Source organism: Sminthopsis crassicaudata, chromosome 4 (genome assembly GCF_048593235.1).
Source record: "Sminthopsis crassicaudata isolate SCR6 chromosome 4, ASM4859323v1, whole genome shotgun sequence".
In the NCBI taxonomy this organism is placed as follows: Eukaryota; Metazoa; Chordata; class Mammalia; order Dasyuromorphia; family Dasyuridae; genus Sminthopsis; species Sminthopsis crassicaudata.
In genome coordinates this window covers 324,142,576-324,162,910 of record NC_133620.1, presented here as the reverse complement: position 1 = coordinate 324,162,910, position 20,335 = coordinate 324,142,576, and the positions used below count along the sequence as shown (strand labels likewise).

The window sequence follows — 20,335 nt, the reverse complement described above, 5'->3', positions numbered from 1 at the left end:
TTTTTCTTTTTTCTTTTTTCTTCTTTTATTTATTTTGTTTTATTTTAGTTTTTAGTTTTTTTTTTTTGACAGTACATATACATGGTTAATTTTTTACAACATTATCCCTTGTACTCCCTTCTGTTCCAAATTTTTCCTCTCCTTCCCTCCACCCCCTCCCCTAGATGGCAGGCATTCCCATACATGTTAAATATGTTATAGTATATCCTAATACATATATGTGTGCAGAACTGAATTTATTGTTTCACAGGAAGAATTGGCTTCAGAAGTTAAAAATAACCAGGGAAGAAAAACAAAGATGCAAACAGTTTACACTCATTTCCTAGTGTTCCTTCTTTGGGTGTAGCTGATTCTGTCGATCAATTGGAACTGAATTAGATCTTCTCTTTGTTGAAGATATCCACTTCCGTCAGAATTGATCATCATATAATATTGTTGTTGAGGTGTATAATGATCTTTTGGTTCTGCTCATTTCACTCAACATCAGTTCCTGTAAGTCTCTCCAAGCCTCTCTGTATTCATCCTGCTGGTCATTTCTTACAGAACAATAATATTCCATAACATTCATATACCACAATTTACCCAACCATTCTCCAACTGATGGGCATTGATTCATTTTCCAGTTTCTAGCCACTATGAAAAGGGCTGCCACAAACATTTTGGCACATACAGGTCCCTTTCCCCTCTTTAATATTTCTTTGGGATATAAGCCCAGTAGTAGCACTCAGCAGAATAAATCTAATCCTTTTGATTAAGCTTAAATCTTCCTTCTCTTTCCACCACCACCACCATCATCATCACAGTTATATCATCCAAATAAAGTTGAAAAAAGTTCTGAGATAGAATCATTAAATATGGCTCACCTAAGAATTGAATGTAATCTGTCCATATGAATACTATTTTCAGAGCAATTACATAAAATCTTGTTAGCTTGGAATGCAGTCTCTTTAAGGATCCAAAATCATATCTTTAGTTATCAAAGAAACAGTTATAAATAATATGCAAATTAAGGTTAAGTGTCTGCCAGGAACACTGGAGTGCAGCAAACTCCAATCAATCAATAACAAGTAGCACTTATTAAGCACCTCTCATGTGTCAGGTCTTATACTAGGAAATAAAGATGCCAAAACAAAAAATAATAAGGTCCTCATCCTTAAAGAGTTTACATTCAATTAGAGGAGAGATGTGTATACATATAAGCAATACAGAGCACCCCAAATAAGACATAGCTGGGGAGGGGGGCTAAAGGAAAACAAAGTAAAAGTTAGAATGTGTGCTGAGCTTTGAAGAACATTAGGGGTTCATAGAGGCAGAGGTAAAACAGAGAGGTCATTCTAAACAAAAGGGAGAGTCTGTGCAAAGGCTGTGAAAAGGGATGAATAGGATATTTGATAAGCAACAAGAAGCCAGGTTGGCTGGACAAAAGAGTGCATGAAGGGAATTAATGTATAATAAAGCAAGAAAAAAGTATTGCAGCCATCTTAGAAAGGACTAGAAGTAACAGAGGAGCTCATATTTGATTTGAGAGGTAATCCAGAGTCATTGGAAATTATTAAGCAGAGGAATGACATGGTTACACCCATATTTTAGGCTATTTGTTGGCTATGTGGCTAATAGATTGGAAAGAGGAGAGGTGTGAAGCAAGACTAATTACAATGCTATTACAGTAATCCAGGTGAGAGGAGATGTGGCTTGAATGAGGTGGATGGCTCTAAGCAGAAGGAAAGAGACAGATGGTAAAGATGTTGTGGAAGTAGAATCTACCAGAACTAGAACTTGATTGGATTTCTGGGGTGAGGGAAAGTAAGGAGCCACCTATTATGTGCCTAGCACTGTGCTAAGTGGAGGGGATACAAAGACAAAAACACAGTCCCTGATCTCAAGGAGCTTGTATTGTTTTGGCATGAGAGAGTATGTACACAGATGAATGAATAAAATCAAATAAATAAAAATTGTATACAGCATAATTTCATGAGTTTGATGAAAAGGGAGCTGCAGAACCTGAGAACAGCAGAAATTCCTTCTAGGAGGTGACATTTGAGCTTTCTTTTCAAGAGAGCCAAGAATTATAAAAATCAAGAGTGAGGGAGATGACATTCCAAGAATGAAGCAAAGATACAGTGATAAGAGACAGCATATGTGAAGCGAAAACAATCAGCTTGGCTGAAATTTAGGTCGCATAAGGGAAAGGGCAAACTGGAACTTGTAGATATTCATGAAAGAAGAGGTGAATATGGAGTCAGAATATCTAGGTCCAGATCTTCGTCTGGGCCTGGACTGAAGAAAATCTAAGTTTAAATCTAGTACCAGACACTAGGATTCTGCTTTTAGGAAAGTCACCTAACGTTTGCCTCAGTTTTCTAAAACGTGGCACCTACTTCTCAGAATTGACAGGATCAAATAAATTAATCATTGGAAAGTACTTAGCACAGTACCTGACACATAGTAGATAATATATAAATGCCAGTCTTTGTTGTTACCACTAGATTCTATCTGTATAGCTTTAGTCAAGTCACTTAATAGCTTTAAAATGAAATTAGATCAGCTGATAACTAGGTAGCATTCATATATGTAAGAATATATATATATATATATATATATATATATATATATATATATATATATATATATATATATATATATATATATATATATATAAATTTTAAGGCTTACAAACTGCTTTACAAATATTATCTCATTTTGCCTTTTCAACATCCCTGAAAAGTAAATTACTGTTACTTATAAAGTAACATAAGAGACTCAAGCAAGCAGAGATGAAATGACATAGCAAGAGTCCCTTAGTTATCAAGTGCCTGAGGCCAGATTCTAAACTCTAAATTTCTGACCTGGGTTTAGTGTTTGATCTCCTGCAGCACCCAGATGAGCACTAGCTTTCTTTCCTGCTCTCAAAGGATCCATTGATACTAGAGGAAATAGACCAACTCTTTGGAAACACAGGGTCTATTTAATGGACCAGAAGAGGTGTGTTGAATACCTCCTAAAGTTCATATAGCTCCAGAAGTTGGGTAATATTCTTATTTAGAATAGTAAAATCAAAATTCAGTATACTTCATCATATTGTTTTTGTTACTATTATTGCTGTTATCTTTAAGTTTAAGAATTTGGGACTTTCATTAACCAACATGGACTCAAGGAGTTTATTCCTTTGATGAATGATACACAAAACTGTTTTGTTTTGTTTTGTTTGTTTTTTAAGCTTCTGAGTGCCAGCATTAGATTTAATCCATGTGTGTGCCCAACTGGCAGATGAATCTTCAGTCTGTGACATCTGAAACTATGAAACTAAAAAGTACAGAATGAACTTTGGTTTTTAGAAGTAAAGTATGATGACATTGCTTTCCTAGGAGATTTCTTTTTTTAGAGTGATTTGAGGAAATGTGTCAGTGTTCTATTGTTTGTCCCAAACGGTGGGTTATAATCAATTATTACACTGATGTCACTGTTTTTCAATTTTAAGGTAGATTTTAAATCTGAAAATAATGCAGGATAAATTGGGGTTATTGACCTAGTTTTATTAGTTAAATGGAAAGTTTGTAAATATATTTTATTAAGTAGAATGATCACTGAAAAAAATAAAAAAAATAATGATTCTATGTAGTATTTTGTTTTACAAAGTGTTTTATATGTATTTTTCATTTGACACTGAAAACAATTCCATGGAGAAGTAGGTGCTTATAGTATCTCGTTTTACAAAAAGATAAAAAAATTTGATAGAAGTGAAGCTCTTGCTTAGGGTCACACAGTAAGTGTTTGAGAGGCAATTTCATCTCAGTTCTTTATTACTAAAGTATTTTAAAGTAGCATTTTTACTAGGATTACCTACCAGCCTAATAATAATAATTAATAATTATGTAATTAATAATAGTAGCTTACATAAAGGTCTTAAAAGTTTGCAAAGCAATCTGCAAATATTATCTCATTTGGTTCTATGAGTTAGATACTATTATTATCCCTGTTATTCAAATGAAGACTCTGAAACAGAAAAAGGTTAAGTGACTTACCCATTAATAATAAATAGTTAGGCTAATTTAATTCAGATATTCCCAACTCCAGGTTTTGCCCTCTATCTACTGTACCATCTAGCTGGCTAGAGTTATACCCAGAGATTCCTAGATTTAGAGAATATCATGAGTACTTAATTCCTTCAGCACGTAGCAGCCACTGAGCTTAACATCTAGTTAACAAAAATAATTATTAAAAGTACAAATTTGCTCCTGGGTGACATGATCCTTCCCCACCCCACCCTTAAGACTTCATCTCTCTATAACTTCTTCCCTAACTTTCTCCCCCAACCAGAACTACTTCCTTGGCAGCAGCCTTGTATTACCTCAAGGTCTCTCCCTTTAGACTTTTTATTCTGAGGTTTAGTCTTTTTTCTGAGGTTATTCCTTTATTTCCAATTATATCTGTCCCCCTTTTAAGTATTGATTTGATAGTGTTTTTGTACTTTTTGTCCTTGAATCCTTTTTTGTGGTGCTCAATCATATAGAACTTCTAATTACAGCTCTCTGGGCAGAGGAAGAGATATTCTGGATTTGGGGATATAGGGGGTATAAGAGAGTCTGGTTTTTATATGTGACCAAGCTCTCACTATGGAATTTAATAGTATATTTTTAAAGGTTTGCATATTTGTTACCCACTCCCAAGCCCTACACTAACTTGACATTTCTTCCATTTGACTTGGATTACCATCATCAGATTTGTATATACAATAGTCAACATCTTTTTATTAATATTTTTCCTTGTTCCTTTTTATATAGTACGAGATGCAAAAAACTTAATCCCTATGGATCCGAATGGACTTTCAGATCCCTATGTGAAGCTGAAACTTATCCCTGACCCTAAGAATGAAAGTAAACAAAAAACCAAAACAATCCGCTCCACACTAAACCCACAGTGGAATGAGTCATTCACATTGTAAGTAGCAACCTCTTCTCTTTTTTTCTAAGTAAAAGAGACCATTCTTTACCTTATTTCTTACCTAGCTTTAATCATTGATTGGGCTTTACTTCAATTGCTTGAGACCTGGGAAAGACTTTAGCTTAAAATAACCAAGGTCTCCCTCTGCATCCAGGGATGTTCTAATCTGTAACTTGCTATTGGACCCAGATGTCTTTGAAAGAGAAAAAGTGAGTCTGGTCCATTCTCACTTAAATCCAGGTTCACTTGCAAGTCATGGCATCTCCTTCCTAAAGTCGTGGTCCTTTTTAAAAATAAAGGACAAACAAGTAGAAGTAGTTGTCAGTTCCAGTTGAGCAATGCAGCTCTTTCCTTCCTTTCTTCCTTCTTTTCTTTGTTCCTTCTTTCTTTTGTCCCTCTCTCCTTCCCTCCCTCTCTCCCTTCTTTCTCTTCCTCCCTTCCTCTCTCCCTCCCTTTTTCTCTCCCTCCCTCCCTCCTTCCTTCCTTCCTTCCTTCCTTCCTTCCTTCCTTCCTTCCTTCCTTCCTTCCTTCCTTCCTTCCTTCCTTCCTTCCTTCCTTCCTTCCTTCTTTCCTTCCTTCCTTCTCTCCCTCCCTCCTTCCTTCCTCCTCCTTTCTTCCTCCTCCTTCCTTCCTTCCCTCCCTCCCTTCTTCCCTCCTTCCTTCCTTCTTCCTTCTTTCTTCCTTCCTTCTTCCTTCCTTCCTTTCTCTGAGGTTTTTCCAAGATTATTCCTCCCTTCATCTCCAACTGTATTTGTTTCCTTTTTTAAGTATTGAGGGTGTTTTCTTACTTTTTGCCCCGAGTTCATTTTGTGGTGTTAAACTCAAATAGAACTCCTAGTTACAGCAATCTTCTCAGGGGCAAAAAGTACAGCTTGCTTCCTTCCTTCCTTTCTTCCTTCTCTTCCTTTTTTTCCCTCCCTCCTTTCCCTCTATTCACATAAGGAATCATAGACTTTCCTGCAAGTCTCTGCTCAAAGGAATATAAATTTTGATCACAAAACCTTGGGAGATATCTTGGAGTTTATGGGCTAGATTTCTTTCTTAAGGACCATGCCTTAAGCCCAAATCACTCTGGCTTTCATTGACTAACCAGCAATAAGAACCAGCCCAAACTTCACTTGGTCATTGTTTGAGTCTTGAAAGCTCAGGGTAAGTGTAAATAGTAATTTTGTTCTATTTTCAGCAGAAACTCTGAGTTTCTTCCCTTCCTAGTTTTTTTCACTAAGATCTTTGCCTCATTTTTTACCTAACCTTAATCACTGAGTGGCATTGCCTCAATTAAACTGAGTCCTGGGAAAGACCTTAACTTAAAAAAGCCAAGTTTCCAGTTGTCCTAATCTATATCTTGCCACTGGAACCAGAAGGCTCTAAAAGAAAAAGTGTGGCTGGTGACTTTGCACAACCCTTCCTCAATTAAATCCAATTCATTTGCAAGTCATGGCATCACCTTCCTGTTGTCCTGGTCCTTTTCAGAAACAAAGGATAAACAACAATAACAAACCTCTTCTTCTCTAATAATGTGTACTTTTTCTTTGTGCTCTATTCCTGTTCTTTATGAGGTACATTTATTATTAAACCACCATGATATTTAGGATATCCCTATCTTTTTCTGTCTGTGACTCTTATTGGGTTAATGGATATATGGAATGTCAATATTTTCTTCTCTATTATCTAAAGAGAAAAACTAGTATTTCCTGAGAAGTTAAACAGTGAAGTGGGGGGTATCATTGGGACCATTTTCTCCCTAATTCATGCTGAGACAATGAGAATGTGATTTTTTTTCTTTCGTTCTTTCTAGCAAATTAAAACCTACAGATAAAGATAGACGGTTATCTGTTGAGATCTGGGACTGGGATCGAACAACAAGAAATGATTTTATGGGTTCACTTTCATTTGGGGTATCGGAGCTTATGAAAATGCCAGCAAGTGGATGGTAAGACTTCATCTAGTCAAATACATCAGCAAATAAAATAATTTGGTTTAATACTTTGCATACATGAAGAATTAGAATAATTTTTTTAAAAAAAGAAGCAAAAAAACTCCTCCAAAAGTCACAAAATAACCTTTTTGGTTATTCTATATCTGATTAAGCACTCTATCAAATAGTTTAGTCACTGGTTGAAGGAAAGGCTTTACATAAACTATTGCTGTTGATTTGAGAATAAATGAACTTACAATTTTCTCCCATTTCTTTGAAAGGTATAAGTTGCTTAATCAAGAAGAAGGTGAATACTACAATGTGCCCATTCCAGAAGGGGATGAAGAAGGAAATATGGAACTCAGACAGAAGTTTGAAGTAAGGATGAGAAGGAAATAGCTTGAATTACCCTTCCTCTGACTAAGCAACTAAGCAACAATCTGTACTTTCCAATGCTCAAAAGTGTTCATTAGTTATTTGCTTTAAAGCATAGATGCTATATTATTAAATCAGAAATATGAAATATTTCTAGTGCTCAGCGTGCAATCAGAAAGACATGAATTTAAATCCTGCCTCTGATAATTAGTAATTTAGATTATAGACTAGTCACTTTGCTCTTATATACCTCAGGGAACTGCTTAGGTCTTAATGGGTTGTAATCTATTCTGGCAAAGGGAATTTCCATAATCAGGGTTCTTTATGTTCACAAAATCACATTTCCTTCTTCTAAGAGTATATTTCTTCGGAAGTTCTATTCTTTACTATCATTAATCATTTGAATAATGAAAACTGAAATCTTTTATAATAGACTAGGATAAAAGAAGAATTGAATGTCTTGTGTATATACAAAAAAAAAAGCAGTGAGGTAAAATCATAGTGCATAACAGCAATGGGTTTTGACTTAAGAAGTCCTGAGTTCAAATGTGACCTCAGACACTTACTAACTATATGACCCTAGATAACTCACTTTACCCTCTTTACCTCACTTTCCTCATCTGTAAAATGAGCTACAGAAGGAAATGGGGAACTATTTCAGCATCTTTGCCACGAAAATCTCAGATGGGGTCACAAAGAGTTGGATATGACTGAATAGCAACACACACACACACACACACATACACACAAACCCTTAAGTATTCAGATTTTATAAGGAAGCAGTTGTTCTCTACCATAAGGGAATAAAGAATGCTTTGTGCCTCTAATCTTGAGAAGAAAAACTACAAAATATAATAGGTATATGGCTATTTTAATAGAGGCTCTTCTAAGCAAATGTCACCTTGCCTTTTCAGTGCTCTTGTTCAGGTTTCTGTCTGGGACATCAAGTCAGTCTTTAAGGGAAGCACAGCTTTGTTGATTTCTGATTTCATCTCAATCAAAAAATTCTTTTTAATTTTTAATCTCATTGTGGTGTCTATTAATCTATCTTCTTTCCTTTCTTCTATTTCTTCATCAAACTTTGGCGTGGAATAGGGGTTAGTATTAAATAGATTCTTGTTCTTTAAACTGTACTTTTGTAACCAGATCAACTCTTTTTTTTTTTCTAGTTCTCTACCTCACATTTTAGCTTCATTAGTAATTATTATAATTATCACTAACCAACCCTTCTGGCTAATGTCTTTTTAAATCTTCTTACTCTTTGTGGAATAAAGTAGGATGTTAATTCCCTGATATAAAAGAAAATCCTTATATAGAACTATAGACAAAAATAAATATTTTACATATATACACATATGGATCTGTACATATACACATATGCATACTTGTGTGTGTATTTTATATATATATACATACACACACACACATATATATAGATATATACACATAGATGTGAATATAAGTGTGTATATGTATATATAGTTTTCATGAACTCTAGGCATGTAAAATCCTGTAGTTAAATGATGGAATAGATAAGAGTGTTGGACTTGGAATTAAAAAAAAAAAATCCAGGTTCAAATTCTTTCTTCCTTACTGGCTGTGTAATCCTGGACAAGTCATTTATCCTTTCCCAGTCTCAGTTTTTACACCTGTAAAATGAGGAAAATAATAGCACCTACCTCACAGGGTTGTTGTGAGGAACAAATGATATAATGTGTAATGTGCTTTTCAAATCTTAAAGTGCTATATAAATTTTAATATTGTTTTTGTTGTTATTTTCCTTTTCTAGTCATTTTTTCTCCCACAGTCAGATTTAAATTCTGCCCCCCCAATAAATAAATATAGTCTGATTCCTATAAACTCTTAAGAAACTTGGAATAAGGAATTAGCTAAATTATTTAGTTCTCCTGAAAAATGATTGGATTAGATATTGCTAGAAATAAATGGGACCATCAAATGAACTTCAGAAATCTATAATTTAGTGGTTGTGTTGTACACTCTTTTTCATAAAATTTTTGACCTGTTTGGGCATTTCAAAAAAAATTTTAATAGTTTTTATTTACCAGCTATATGCATGGCTAATTTTACATCATTGATAATTGCCAAACCTTTTGTTCTAATTTTTCCCCTCCTCCCCCCACAGATGGCAGGTTGACCAATACATGTTAAATATGTTAAAGTATAAATTAAATACAATATATATATATATATATATATACATGTCCAAACAGTTGTTTCGCTGTACAAAAAGAATTGGACTTTGAAATAGTGAAAACTATCTTCTAAGATGGTCATGAAAATGTTTGCTAGTTTGCTACTCAATTTGGATTGGCCGTATATGTTTAAACACGCTCCTTTGTTACTAAAAATGATTCTTTCAAAATGAATTTGCCAATAAAAAAAATCTCAGCAGTCTTATTTTAAAATATAAAGAGAAAGTACCCAACCTGAATTCTAATCCAAAATGATGAGTTACTATTGTTTGAACATATTATTTTGAGGCATCATTGGTATCCATATTTTATAGTGCTTACAGTTCAAGTAGGTATTACATTTCTTTCCTCTGTATAATTCTTAAGCTGTTTTTCAATTTAAATTTATTCTGCAAAAATTTTACTTTCTGTACTATAACCCTACATTTGTCCTTCTTAACTTTAACATACCATAAAGTAATCTCAATTTTCCCATGTTTCAAAAGGCATACATTCTTGATACTGAATAGAAAAACATGGAAGAAATTAGTCTGCATGGTGTGAAAACAGTGCTTTCTTCTAGTTTTTGACCCACAAAGCTTCATAAAAATCACCTTCAAAATATTGGACAGTTTGAGAACAACATGTTGGCTCCTCCCCCACTATTCACTTTTTGTATTCAAAGTCTCATACCTCCTATATTCATCATGTGTGTAGTTCTTGCAGTTTTGAAACAAAAGTCTGTCTGTTCATACATATTTCAAAGCATTTGTCTTGGTTGTATATAATAAAATAGAAGTGAATCTCTACTTAACTTTACACCCTCCTTCAGGCAGCATTTTTGTACTTAGTTGCCAGAATTGAGAAAGTGAGAATTAGATCCCTATTTATTTTATATTATTAAAAGAGGTCCCTTGTTCCTTCTTGAATCAATTTGATTCATTGTAGATTTTATTTATTCATAATCACATTTCTTGATAGTTAGAATGGAACTTGGCTTTCTCATTTAATTTAAAAGAGCTGTTCAAAGTCTTCCTTGTATAGTCTAAATACACCCACTTCTTTCAAATGATCTTTGTATAACATAGATGTTGGCTCTTTGCTCTCCTGATTACCATTCTCTGAATTTTCCTCAGCTTAGCAATATTTTTTTCTTAAATTGTGGCACTTAAAACTGAATACTATATTCCAAATAACATCTGACCAGAACAGAGCACAGAGAGACCATTGCCGCCTTAATCCTGGAAGCGCTGCCACTCAGTGTAGCCTCAGATTTCTAGACTGACACATCACACTGCTGCCTTCTTAACCTTGACATTCACTGAACCACTTGGAACTTTTTCAAACTCCTCTCTTAACCACAAACCTCAGTCCTATACTTGGGAAATAAGACTACATTTATCCCTAACAAATTTCACTTTATTAGATTCAACTCAGTAGCCTAATTTGTCAAGGTCCTTTTTGATCCTGATTATTCCATCCATTGTGTTAACTATTCCTCTCAGCTTGGTGTCCTTTGGAAATGTGATGAGCATGCTATCTGTGCCTTTCTATAACTCATTGATGAAAATGGTAAGCAACATAGGAAAAAAAAAAAAAACACTGATTCCTGCAGGCTTTTCACATTGACATTAAAGCATTAATCACCATTCTTTTAGTTCTTTCATTCAGCTTTCTGAATCTAATTCTATTATTGCTTAATATATATTTCTTCATGATGTGAATAAGGATGGCATGAGACATTTGATCAAAGATTTTGCTAAAACCTAAGTAAACCAAATATAAACATTACTTTTATGTACCAGTGTAATAATCTTGTCAAAAAAAAAAAAAAAAAAAAGATTAGTGTGATCTGTTCTTGACAATGCTATGTTAGTCCTTTGAAAACACCACTTCCCTTTCTAGATATTTATTAACCATCTTTTTAACAATCTATTCTAAAATTTCCTTAAGAATCAAAATCAAGATCCCATCATTCCTGAACTGATTTTCCTCATTTGAATTTTAATTCATGGATTTTTATCTTCCTCTGAATCCTTTGAAATCTGCTTTCTTAAAATCCACCATGCATTTTACACTATGTATACATTTCTTCTCTTTTATCATGTTATTGTTATTCAGTTGTTCAGTCATGTCCTATTCTTTGTGATTTTATATGGGGTTTTCTTGACAAAAATACTGGAATGATTTTCCATTTCCTTCTCCAATGCATTTTTATCGCATTCTTTCCTCCCAGAGTTTTCATATGTCTGCCTCAGCAACTATTTCTTCCCTACTAGTAAGAATTAGAATCAAAACAGAATTCCCCCTTGTTCTTTTCCCTGTCTTTGGAAGTATTAAATTTTCAGTAAGGCAAATCAAAAATTGTTAACTGTTCTACTTTTGGAAGAGAGAAACATCGAGATGGAGAAATATGTGTGGATAATTGAAGTTCCCTCACCATTCATTGGTTTCCTACAGAGTAATTCATCAATAAGTCATTATTGAGTGTTCACTTTGTAATGTGCTATGGGAGAAAATAAAAGAAGAAGTCGGGGAGCTCTTGATCCCAAAAACAAAGAACAGCTGTCCTGGGGAGCTTTTTAAAAACATGGACTTCGCTTCCTTTCTCCCTTTCTTCCATCCACCATCCACACCCTCAAAGATAATGTAATACTACCTGAAGACTAGAAAAGAAGGTTTACTTGCATTCCATGACACTGTATTTTCAGGACATTTACTAAACTTGAGCATGTATGTCTTTTGCATTCTTACAGAGAAAATTGAGGAATGACTGAATCTCTCCAAATACCGAGAATATGATTAAGTCCTGAAAAGCCAGGAAGAGCATTGTTGAACCAATACTTTTTACTATATTTAATAATTAATATTCTTTTTATTTAGAGCTTTAGAAATTTCCTGAGATTTTGATATTATTTCACTCTTTCAGTGACTACTGAAATTTATGTTTGTGGATTAAGAAATACTTACTGACAAATCTTAGGATACACATGTAGATTATTGACTTTCTGGCCTATAATCTTCTGGTTTGTTAGGCCAAATGTTGCAAATGGCCAAATCCAAAAAAACAGACTAAAGGACACTCTTCCAGAAAAATCAAAAAGCATTTTCTTCTGAAAATACAAATCTTATGTGAAAGCTTTAGCAAAGTTTTGAAATAGACATTTTATGTTCCTTCACTTAGCAATCAAGCTCATTATCTCATACCAATGCCATAGACATTCCTTTAAAAATATTTTAAAATATCGTTGATATCTTTTCTCTTCTCATTACCATCATTTCCTAATATTTCCCCCTTTTCCCTTATTTAGAGAATCATTCCTGATAATAGTGAATAAAAAAGAAAGAAGACAATCAGTTCAGCAAAAATAAACAACAAAACAACAAAATAGAATAGGATATTGTCTCCTGAGTCTGCCAAAAAAAAAAAAAAAAGCAAAAACAAGATTTGTTCTAATTATAGTGTTCAGTTTCAATTTTTGTGTTTGCATGTGTGTGTATTTGTGTACATTTATGTATGGATGGATGGATGTATTGCTCTGTTTACCTCACTTTGTTCATATAAATTTTCTCATGCTTCTATGTGTTCCTTACAGTCTTTATTTCTTACAGTATAATAATTTTTTATTGCATTCTTGGATTGCAATTTATTTAGCCATCCTCAAATTGAAAGGCATTTACTTTAGTTCCAGTCCTTTGCTTCAATAACAAAACAAAAATAATGTTTCTTTAAATATTGTGGGGAGATGAGCTTTCTTTTTATTTTTATGCTCCTTGGAGTATATACCTAATAGTGGGAGTTTCTGGGTCAAAAGATTTATGTGCTTACTTTCTTAGAATAATTTTAAGGATTGTTGATCCAGTTCATACCTCCGCTAGTGATTCCTTGTCTTTGGTTCCCTTTATATATGATCTAGTGTCCTTGTGTATCTTTACTGATATTATGAATTTATATTTTCCCTTATCTGATGATGTCATTGCAATTACTATTTGGTTCACCAAATGCACAGTGTATTTTGTTCCAGCCTCTGATTTTGATTCTTTTAGATATATCTCTTGTATGCAACAGATTGTTGGGTATTTTCCCCTTTATTCATTCTGTTGAGATATAGTTTGACTAATGGACAGAGAGTTGTTATAATCAATAGAAAGTAGGCTTTGGAGTCAAGTTGATTGGGATTTGTATCTCACTTCTGACATCTACTGGCAGTATGTTCTTGGGCAAGTAACAATCTTAAATTGCCCCGAGGCAATTTCCTAAAATTACAAATTGTGCATCTGTATTGTTAGGGGAAGCCTTCTTTCTTTCTTTCTTTCTCTCTTTCTTTCTCTCTTTCTTCCTCTCTTTCTTTCTTTCTTTTTCTCTTTCTTTCTCTCTCTCTCTCTCTTTTTCTCTCTCTCTCTCTCTCTCTCTCTCTCTCTCTCTCTCTCTCTCTCTCTTTCTTTCAGGAAGCTTTCATAAAAACTCTCTGTATCGATGAAATTGTTAAATCCACTCAAATTGAATGTCATAGTTGTTACACTTGGGTTTTCCTCCAATTTGATCTTAGTGGGTTTTTTTGCATTTTTTGATGTTAATCTATTCCCACATTCATCCTTCCCTTCCCCCACTCCTATTTGCTTTCTCTATTTCTAGTTCTTTGAATGCACTTAAATTGTTTGTTTTACTTTTTTAAAACTTTATTTATTAATGCATTCCCGCTTGTTTTCCTTTTTCTTTCCCTACCAGCTTAAGTGATTATTTCAAACTCTTCTCTCTCTTCCTTTCTAGCCTCTTATTTTTAGTAAATTTCTTTTATGACAATCTTTCACAAGAAATTTCCTTTGCTTTGTTCTCTTCATTATTTTTTCTCTGAATTTTCTTTTCTCATGCAGACACTATATCCTTATTTGCTCTTTCTTCATTTTTTTTTTGTATCCTACCTCAGGGTTAATGCTTCTAAAGTACCAAGTTTGAGGTCCTTCTTCTAACCAATTTCTATCATTATCTTTGTAGGGCTGGTTCTGTCCTTTTTTTTTTCTGCTGTGTCTCCTTAGAAATATGAATTTATAGGGACACAATGACAGATAGAAGCAGTGTTGTATGATAGGAATTATCTACCCTCTGTCCAAATCAAGAAGTCTAGCTCAACTCCCTTCCCTGATTTAACTTGATTTCTATCCCATTTGGAGATTTGTCTGCTACTAGTTTCTCAGTATGGGTAATTAAATTAATTCTTTTCTTAAAATGTATCAAAATATCCTTTATACTTAATTGGCTCAGAGGACCAAAATAGGTTCATTCTGGTCACCTGAGTACAAAAATGCTACAAAGAACTCTGCTTTCAAAAGTTTGACTGATAAGCCACCATGGGCAGCATAGAAACAGGGAGAATGCAGTCAACTAAACCAGGGATATGAGCTCTCTCACTATTCTTTTCCTACTCTGAATGTCCTTCTCATTCTGTGAGTAGACAAACCTTTTTTTTTTTAACCATTAAAGTTTTATTTTATTCCTGATCAAACCAAGTCATTAGTTTGAGTCAACCTTGACCTACAAACTCTGTCATTTCACATTTGATAGTATGTCCCTTACTCTTTTGGGGGTCTTTGCATGCATTTTCCTGGGCAATATGGTACTCGTAGAAGCACAGTATTCTCAGAGAAGGCTTTTTTCTTATCATACTAAACTTTCCTTGAGGTGTCCCCTCTCACTATATAGTACGCATTCACAATTCTTCACTCTCACCTCAAATATTCAATCCATGACTAAATGTCAATGTTTCTTCCTTCAAAACTTATCTCATCACTTCCCAGCAAATAGAAGGAAAAGACATGGAAGCAGTGTCAGATTTTATATTCTTGGGTTCAAAGATCACTGCAAACACTAACTGCAGTTACTGAAATTAAAAGATGGTTGTTTCTTAGAAAGTTACAGAAATGTTGGATGTCATGATAAAAAGCAGAGATATCACCTTGCTGATAAAGGTCTGTATAGTCAAAACTTTGGTTTTTCCAGTAGCAATGTAAAGCTGTGAGAGTTGAACTATAAGGAAAGCTGAGTCACAGAACTGATGCTTTCAAATTATGGTGCTGGAGAAGACTTTTGAGAGTCCCTTGGACGTCAAAGTAATTAAATCAGTCGATATTTAAAGAAATTAATTCAAACTCTTCATTAGAAGGTCAAATACTGAAGATGAAGCTTAAGTACTCTGACCACACAGTGAACAGATAGGACTCATTGAAGGAAAAAAAAGACAAAAACAGAAGCCTTGATGCTGGAAAAGATTGAAAGCAAAAGAGGACAGCAGACAATGAGATGGGTCTTGGAAGCAACAAAATGAGTTTGGATAGACTTTGGATAATGGTAGAGGATAGAAGGAACTGGTATGCTATGATCATAGAGTCAAAAAGAATTGGGTATATTGAAAAGACAACACCAACAAATTTCAAGAAATGTCTTTTATACATATCCTTCTTTTCACTTACTCAGTCACAACCCTAGGTCAGGTCCTTATCACTTCTCACCTAAAATATCCCTATTGCAATAGTCTTCTAAAAATTCTGCCTGCATCAAGCCTCTCCCCATCACAATCCATTTTCCAATAATGCCTACTCAAACTTCATTTGGGGCATTCAGAACTCTATATTCTGAATAATAATTCCATGGAGGTATTTACCAGAATGAATGACTGTATAAAGTATTTATTAATGTAGTTACTGTGTGCCAAACACCATGTTAAGTACTGGGAATCTTAAGTACTGCCCTTCAGAAGCTTACATTTTAATTGAGGGGTAGGAGGAGAGGAACCAAATGAATAGGGGAATTGCCACCAAATAGGGACAATTTGGTCCTGGAAATAATGGACATAGTGAGGCAATAGGGAAATAGATTGGCATCCCGTAACAAGGAGGTATAACCAGAATTGACTTGATATGGCTCCGCAAGTTGGGGGAAAAGAAAGGTAAGACAGAGATATGTCAGGTGGTAAAGCTATGAACAAGATGGTTAGAGAGTAAGGGGTAAAGTGAAGAATAGTTGAGGCTTTCCTTTAAAAAAAAAGGGGGGGGGCAGCTAGGTGGCGCAGTGGATAGAACACCAGCCCTGAAGTCAGGAGGACCCGAGTTCAAATCTGGTCTCAAACACTTAACACTTCCTAGCTGTGTGATCCTAGGCAAGTCACTTAACCCCAGCCCCAGAAAAAATGAAGAAAAAAAAAAGTAGGTCAATTGAAACAGTCACTAATTAGGACAGCAAGATTCTAGGGTGGAAGTTCTTTCAGGACATAGTCTGTTATGGGCAGCAAGGGAGGTTGGAGGGTAGAATGCAAGGAAGTGACAATAAAGGTCGCAGAGCCCCAATGAGGATCCAGCTGAGAATAGATAACATTAGTTCGGGCCTGAACTAGTCGGCCTAGTTTTGTTTCTTTTAACATAAGCATCTGGCAGCATGGGAGCTATACTACTAGAAGCTTAACAGGTAGGGATACAGCAGACTGTCAGGGAGATGAAGAGGTCTAAAGTCCTGACCAGAGCATCTCTATGGAAACTAGTCAAGGAGTTTAGATTTTGTAGGAAGGCATTCAAAGCTGGAAGGAAATCAATGGAAGATGAAAATAAGGAGAGATCCAGGAACCAGAGGCCTAAATGAGGACAAAGACCAGGATCCATACATGTGAGGGAGTGGAACAGGAGGAAGATAAAGAGATTGTGGTCACAGATGGGAATTTTGTAATTAAAGATTCTGGCTTGCTCTTTTTTTACTACACCACCATTTTGGAAACTCAGATATCTTATGTGAGTTGAATAGAATCTTGAAAAAGTATTCTTGTCCAGGGTCCTCAGGACATAACTTCTCTATTAGTTCATTTAAAATAGCCATGAAATGGAGAAGAGAAAGCCATTTTTCCAAGATTGGTCAGATGTGTTGGTCAGAGCATTAATGAAGGATTAAAATCTGCTGTGATTTCACAAATTTGCTGTATTTTCTTTTCCCCTTATTCCTCTCTAAGAGATGCACTGCCTTTTATCCTTTCAGCACTTAAATTACATGTAGTCAAGTAACACTCCAACGCTTCCCTCGTACATGTGCTTTATTGTAGTAAGTGGCCTAGCTTGCTACTTCGTTTCCCAAGATCTCCGTTGCTGAGCTCAGTCCACATCAGCTTTAATCCCAAATATGTATGGGTTTCATTTTCACTGTGCAGTATCAGGAATTACATTCATGCCAATGAGAATTATGTCTGACAGCATGCAAGTGGGAGACAGGGAAAATCCCTACTGATTCTGTCCCACTGAGAGAACAATTGGAAGAAAAGGATCATGTCACCCAGCTTATTATTCACAAGAGATTGTGAAGAAAGAGGAGTACATAAGGATTGTCTTTGCTGTTTGACTTGAGATCCTGACTCATCTGACTCTTGCAAAGGAAATGGCATGATGCTACATTGGGTCCAGGACCTAGATTCTAGTCCCAGCTTTGCCTCCAATTAGCCCTGTATCTTTTATCACATGATTTGAGCTTTCTGGCCCTCAGTGTTACCATTAGTAACATAAACAGTTGGATTAACTATCTTCTAAATTCATCTTTCAACTCTGACAGATTGTCATTGAATGTCATAACAAAAAAACTTTTCTTTATTTGTTGTGAAATTGGGCTCAGAGTATTCTCTATAGGGACTCTATGTCTGTCATAGTGCTCTCGTGAGATTAATCTAATCTTGATGCCAATGCATAATTCATAAATCATTATTTATAAATAAATCATTAAATTTATAAGTGATTCTAGTGAATACTTTCCTGAAACACATAATTCAAAATATGTATATTAGATATATATGCACTAATCAGCCATAAATATCCTGTATTGTTTGGGGCAATATTTCATTTGATCTTTAAAATATTTCTTCTGCCTTCCTCACTTCCAGTTATCCTGTTTCAGTAGCATCTGCTTATAGAGGATGCAGAAGGAAGCAGGAAAAAAACCATGCTGTTATTCATATTTTGGACATAGGATCATAGAATTGTCTGTATTGGATAAGACTTTATAAGCTATTTATTCCAAAATCCTTATTCCTATGTATAACAAAAGAAAGCCATCACAAACAGTTAGACATAATTTAAAAATAGATGAACAGCATACACACACACATAGTTATGTGTGTGTTCTCTTCCCCATTAGAGTGTATGCTACTTGAAGGCAGAAACTATTTTTTTCCTTTTTTTGCTGGCATATAGTAGGCACTTAAGAGATACTTGCTGAGTGCCTGATAGTCAAGTGACTAGTGGTCCCAAGCATTCAACAACAGGGTAAATGGAAAGGTCCAGGAGTCTTTAGGGCATATTGACAAGTCATATGACAATTCTTTTGGCTCTGGAGGTACATAGCAGGGTACATAGTATGCTTTCAGAAAGGATTCTTAAATAGAATATAAACTCCCCAAGGGTAGAAACTATTCATTTATTTTTGTCTATACATCCCATTGCTTTGCATAAAGCTGGTCCTTTGCTTGCTAGATTGAATTGTTCTTGTTTTTCAAGATCCCTTCCAGCTCTGTCAATTTTTTACCTGCATGATTCTTGGTGTTCAATAAGATCTACTGTGGCTATCACTGATGCACACTGCAGTAGAAGTGATTTCTCCAACTAGGTCTAGTTCCCAAAGTGGTATAAGGTCATAGTGCCACTTTATCCCATATTATCCCATACTGATACTTCTCATTCCCAACCTTCCACAACACTAGCCACCACAAACAGTTGTTTTTCTCACTAAGTTGCAAAGAAAACATAAAGTAAACAGATAATTCAAAGAATTAACACAATCCTTCAAGGAATAATATACAATCTCTGTCTTCACCAGAAACCTTTCTACAGCAATAATAGAAACGGAAATTTTTTTACTTGATAAATGCATTTCCAATATATTTAGCAAAGGTCTCTTCTACCCCCCCACCCCATCCCATTCCTTTCACTTAGTAACACACCTAAAAAGTCATGTTTACATATTGGAATTCAAAATAATAAGGGATAACAGCTAAAATTTCCCCAGAGCTTTAATATTTGTAAATGACTGTTATATATCTTATGTCATTTGAGTTAACAGGTACTGTACACTTTAATGTTCTCATTTTACAGATGCTAAAATTAAGCCTCAGAAAAGCTAACAGATCTTCCCATGCTTATGTGGCTGATATCATCGGCCTTTTTTACTCTAAGTCCAATACTCCATTTACTACTGTAACAACTCCTGTAGCTGGTAATTTCCTCCTATTCTATATATAGCAAAGAGGGGAACATATAAAATATATTACACTGTAAATAAAAGTTATCAGATAGAAGATATCTTCTATCTGGGAGGAAATATATTATTCTTTTGGTTAGACCTGGTATATAGATATTCAGAGATATTTACAGTTTCTTGTAATAATATAACTGATGTAACACAATGCTTAAATGTTTGAAAGCATTTTTACTTATATTATTTCATTTAAATTGTACAACAGCCATAAAAATTGACAGGCATTAGAGTCCCCATTTTATAGCTTAAAAAACCTGAAATTTGGAGAGATTCAATGATTTCTCTATGCTCACATAGCTAGCAAATGTTAAAGGCAGAATTTTATAAATCTTCTTGACTTGACACAAAGATGTTGTGCCAACTCACACTTTTTGCTCTGAAGGACATAGCAATGAAGGAGCAAGAGAATTAAATGACTATTCAATGAACAACATGATTTAGTGATGGCTCATCACTCCTATACATACTTCTAGCTACCATTGATAATGAATTAATGCTGGTGAGAAGTTCATCCATCTGTTCTTGGGACCTGGGAACCCTGAATTACACCATTTGCATCTTTCCTGTTGATCTTCCGCAGGTTATAGGAAAATAAAATTATAATCCATGTCAAAGTTTTTTTGAATCATTTCC

At 34.7% G+C, this 20,335-nt stretch overlaps 1 protein-coding gene and 1 long non-coding RNA gene across 3 annotated transcripts in view; one reads left to right on the top strand and one right to left on the bottom strand.

The window, feature by feature from the left end:
* Positions 1–20,335, top strand: part of PRKCA (protein kinase C alpha) — a 488,760-nt gene that overhangs the window by 412,363 nt on the left and 56,062 nt on the right. The window contains exons 6-8 of the mRNA XM_074260570.1: positions 4,782–4,938; positions 6,740–6,874; positions 7,141–7,237. Coding sequence (XP_074116671.1) covers positions 4,782–4,938; positions 6,740–6,874; positions 7,141–7,237 — 389 coding nt within the window. The remainder of the gene's footprint in view (positions 1–4,781; positions 4,939–6,739; positions 6,875–7,140; positions 7,238–20,335) is intronic.
* The window catches only part of LOC141538773 (uncharacterized), a 180,433-nt gene that overhangs the window by 135,350 nt on the left and 24,748 nt on the right, over positions 1–20,335 (bottom strand). The window lies entirely within an intron of this gene.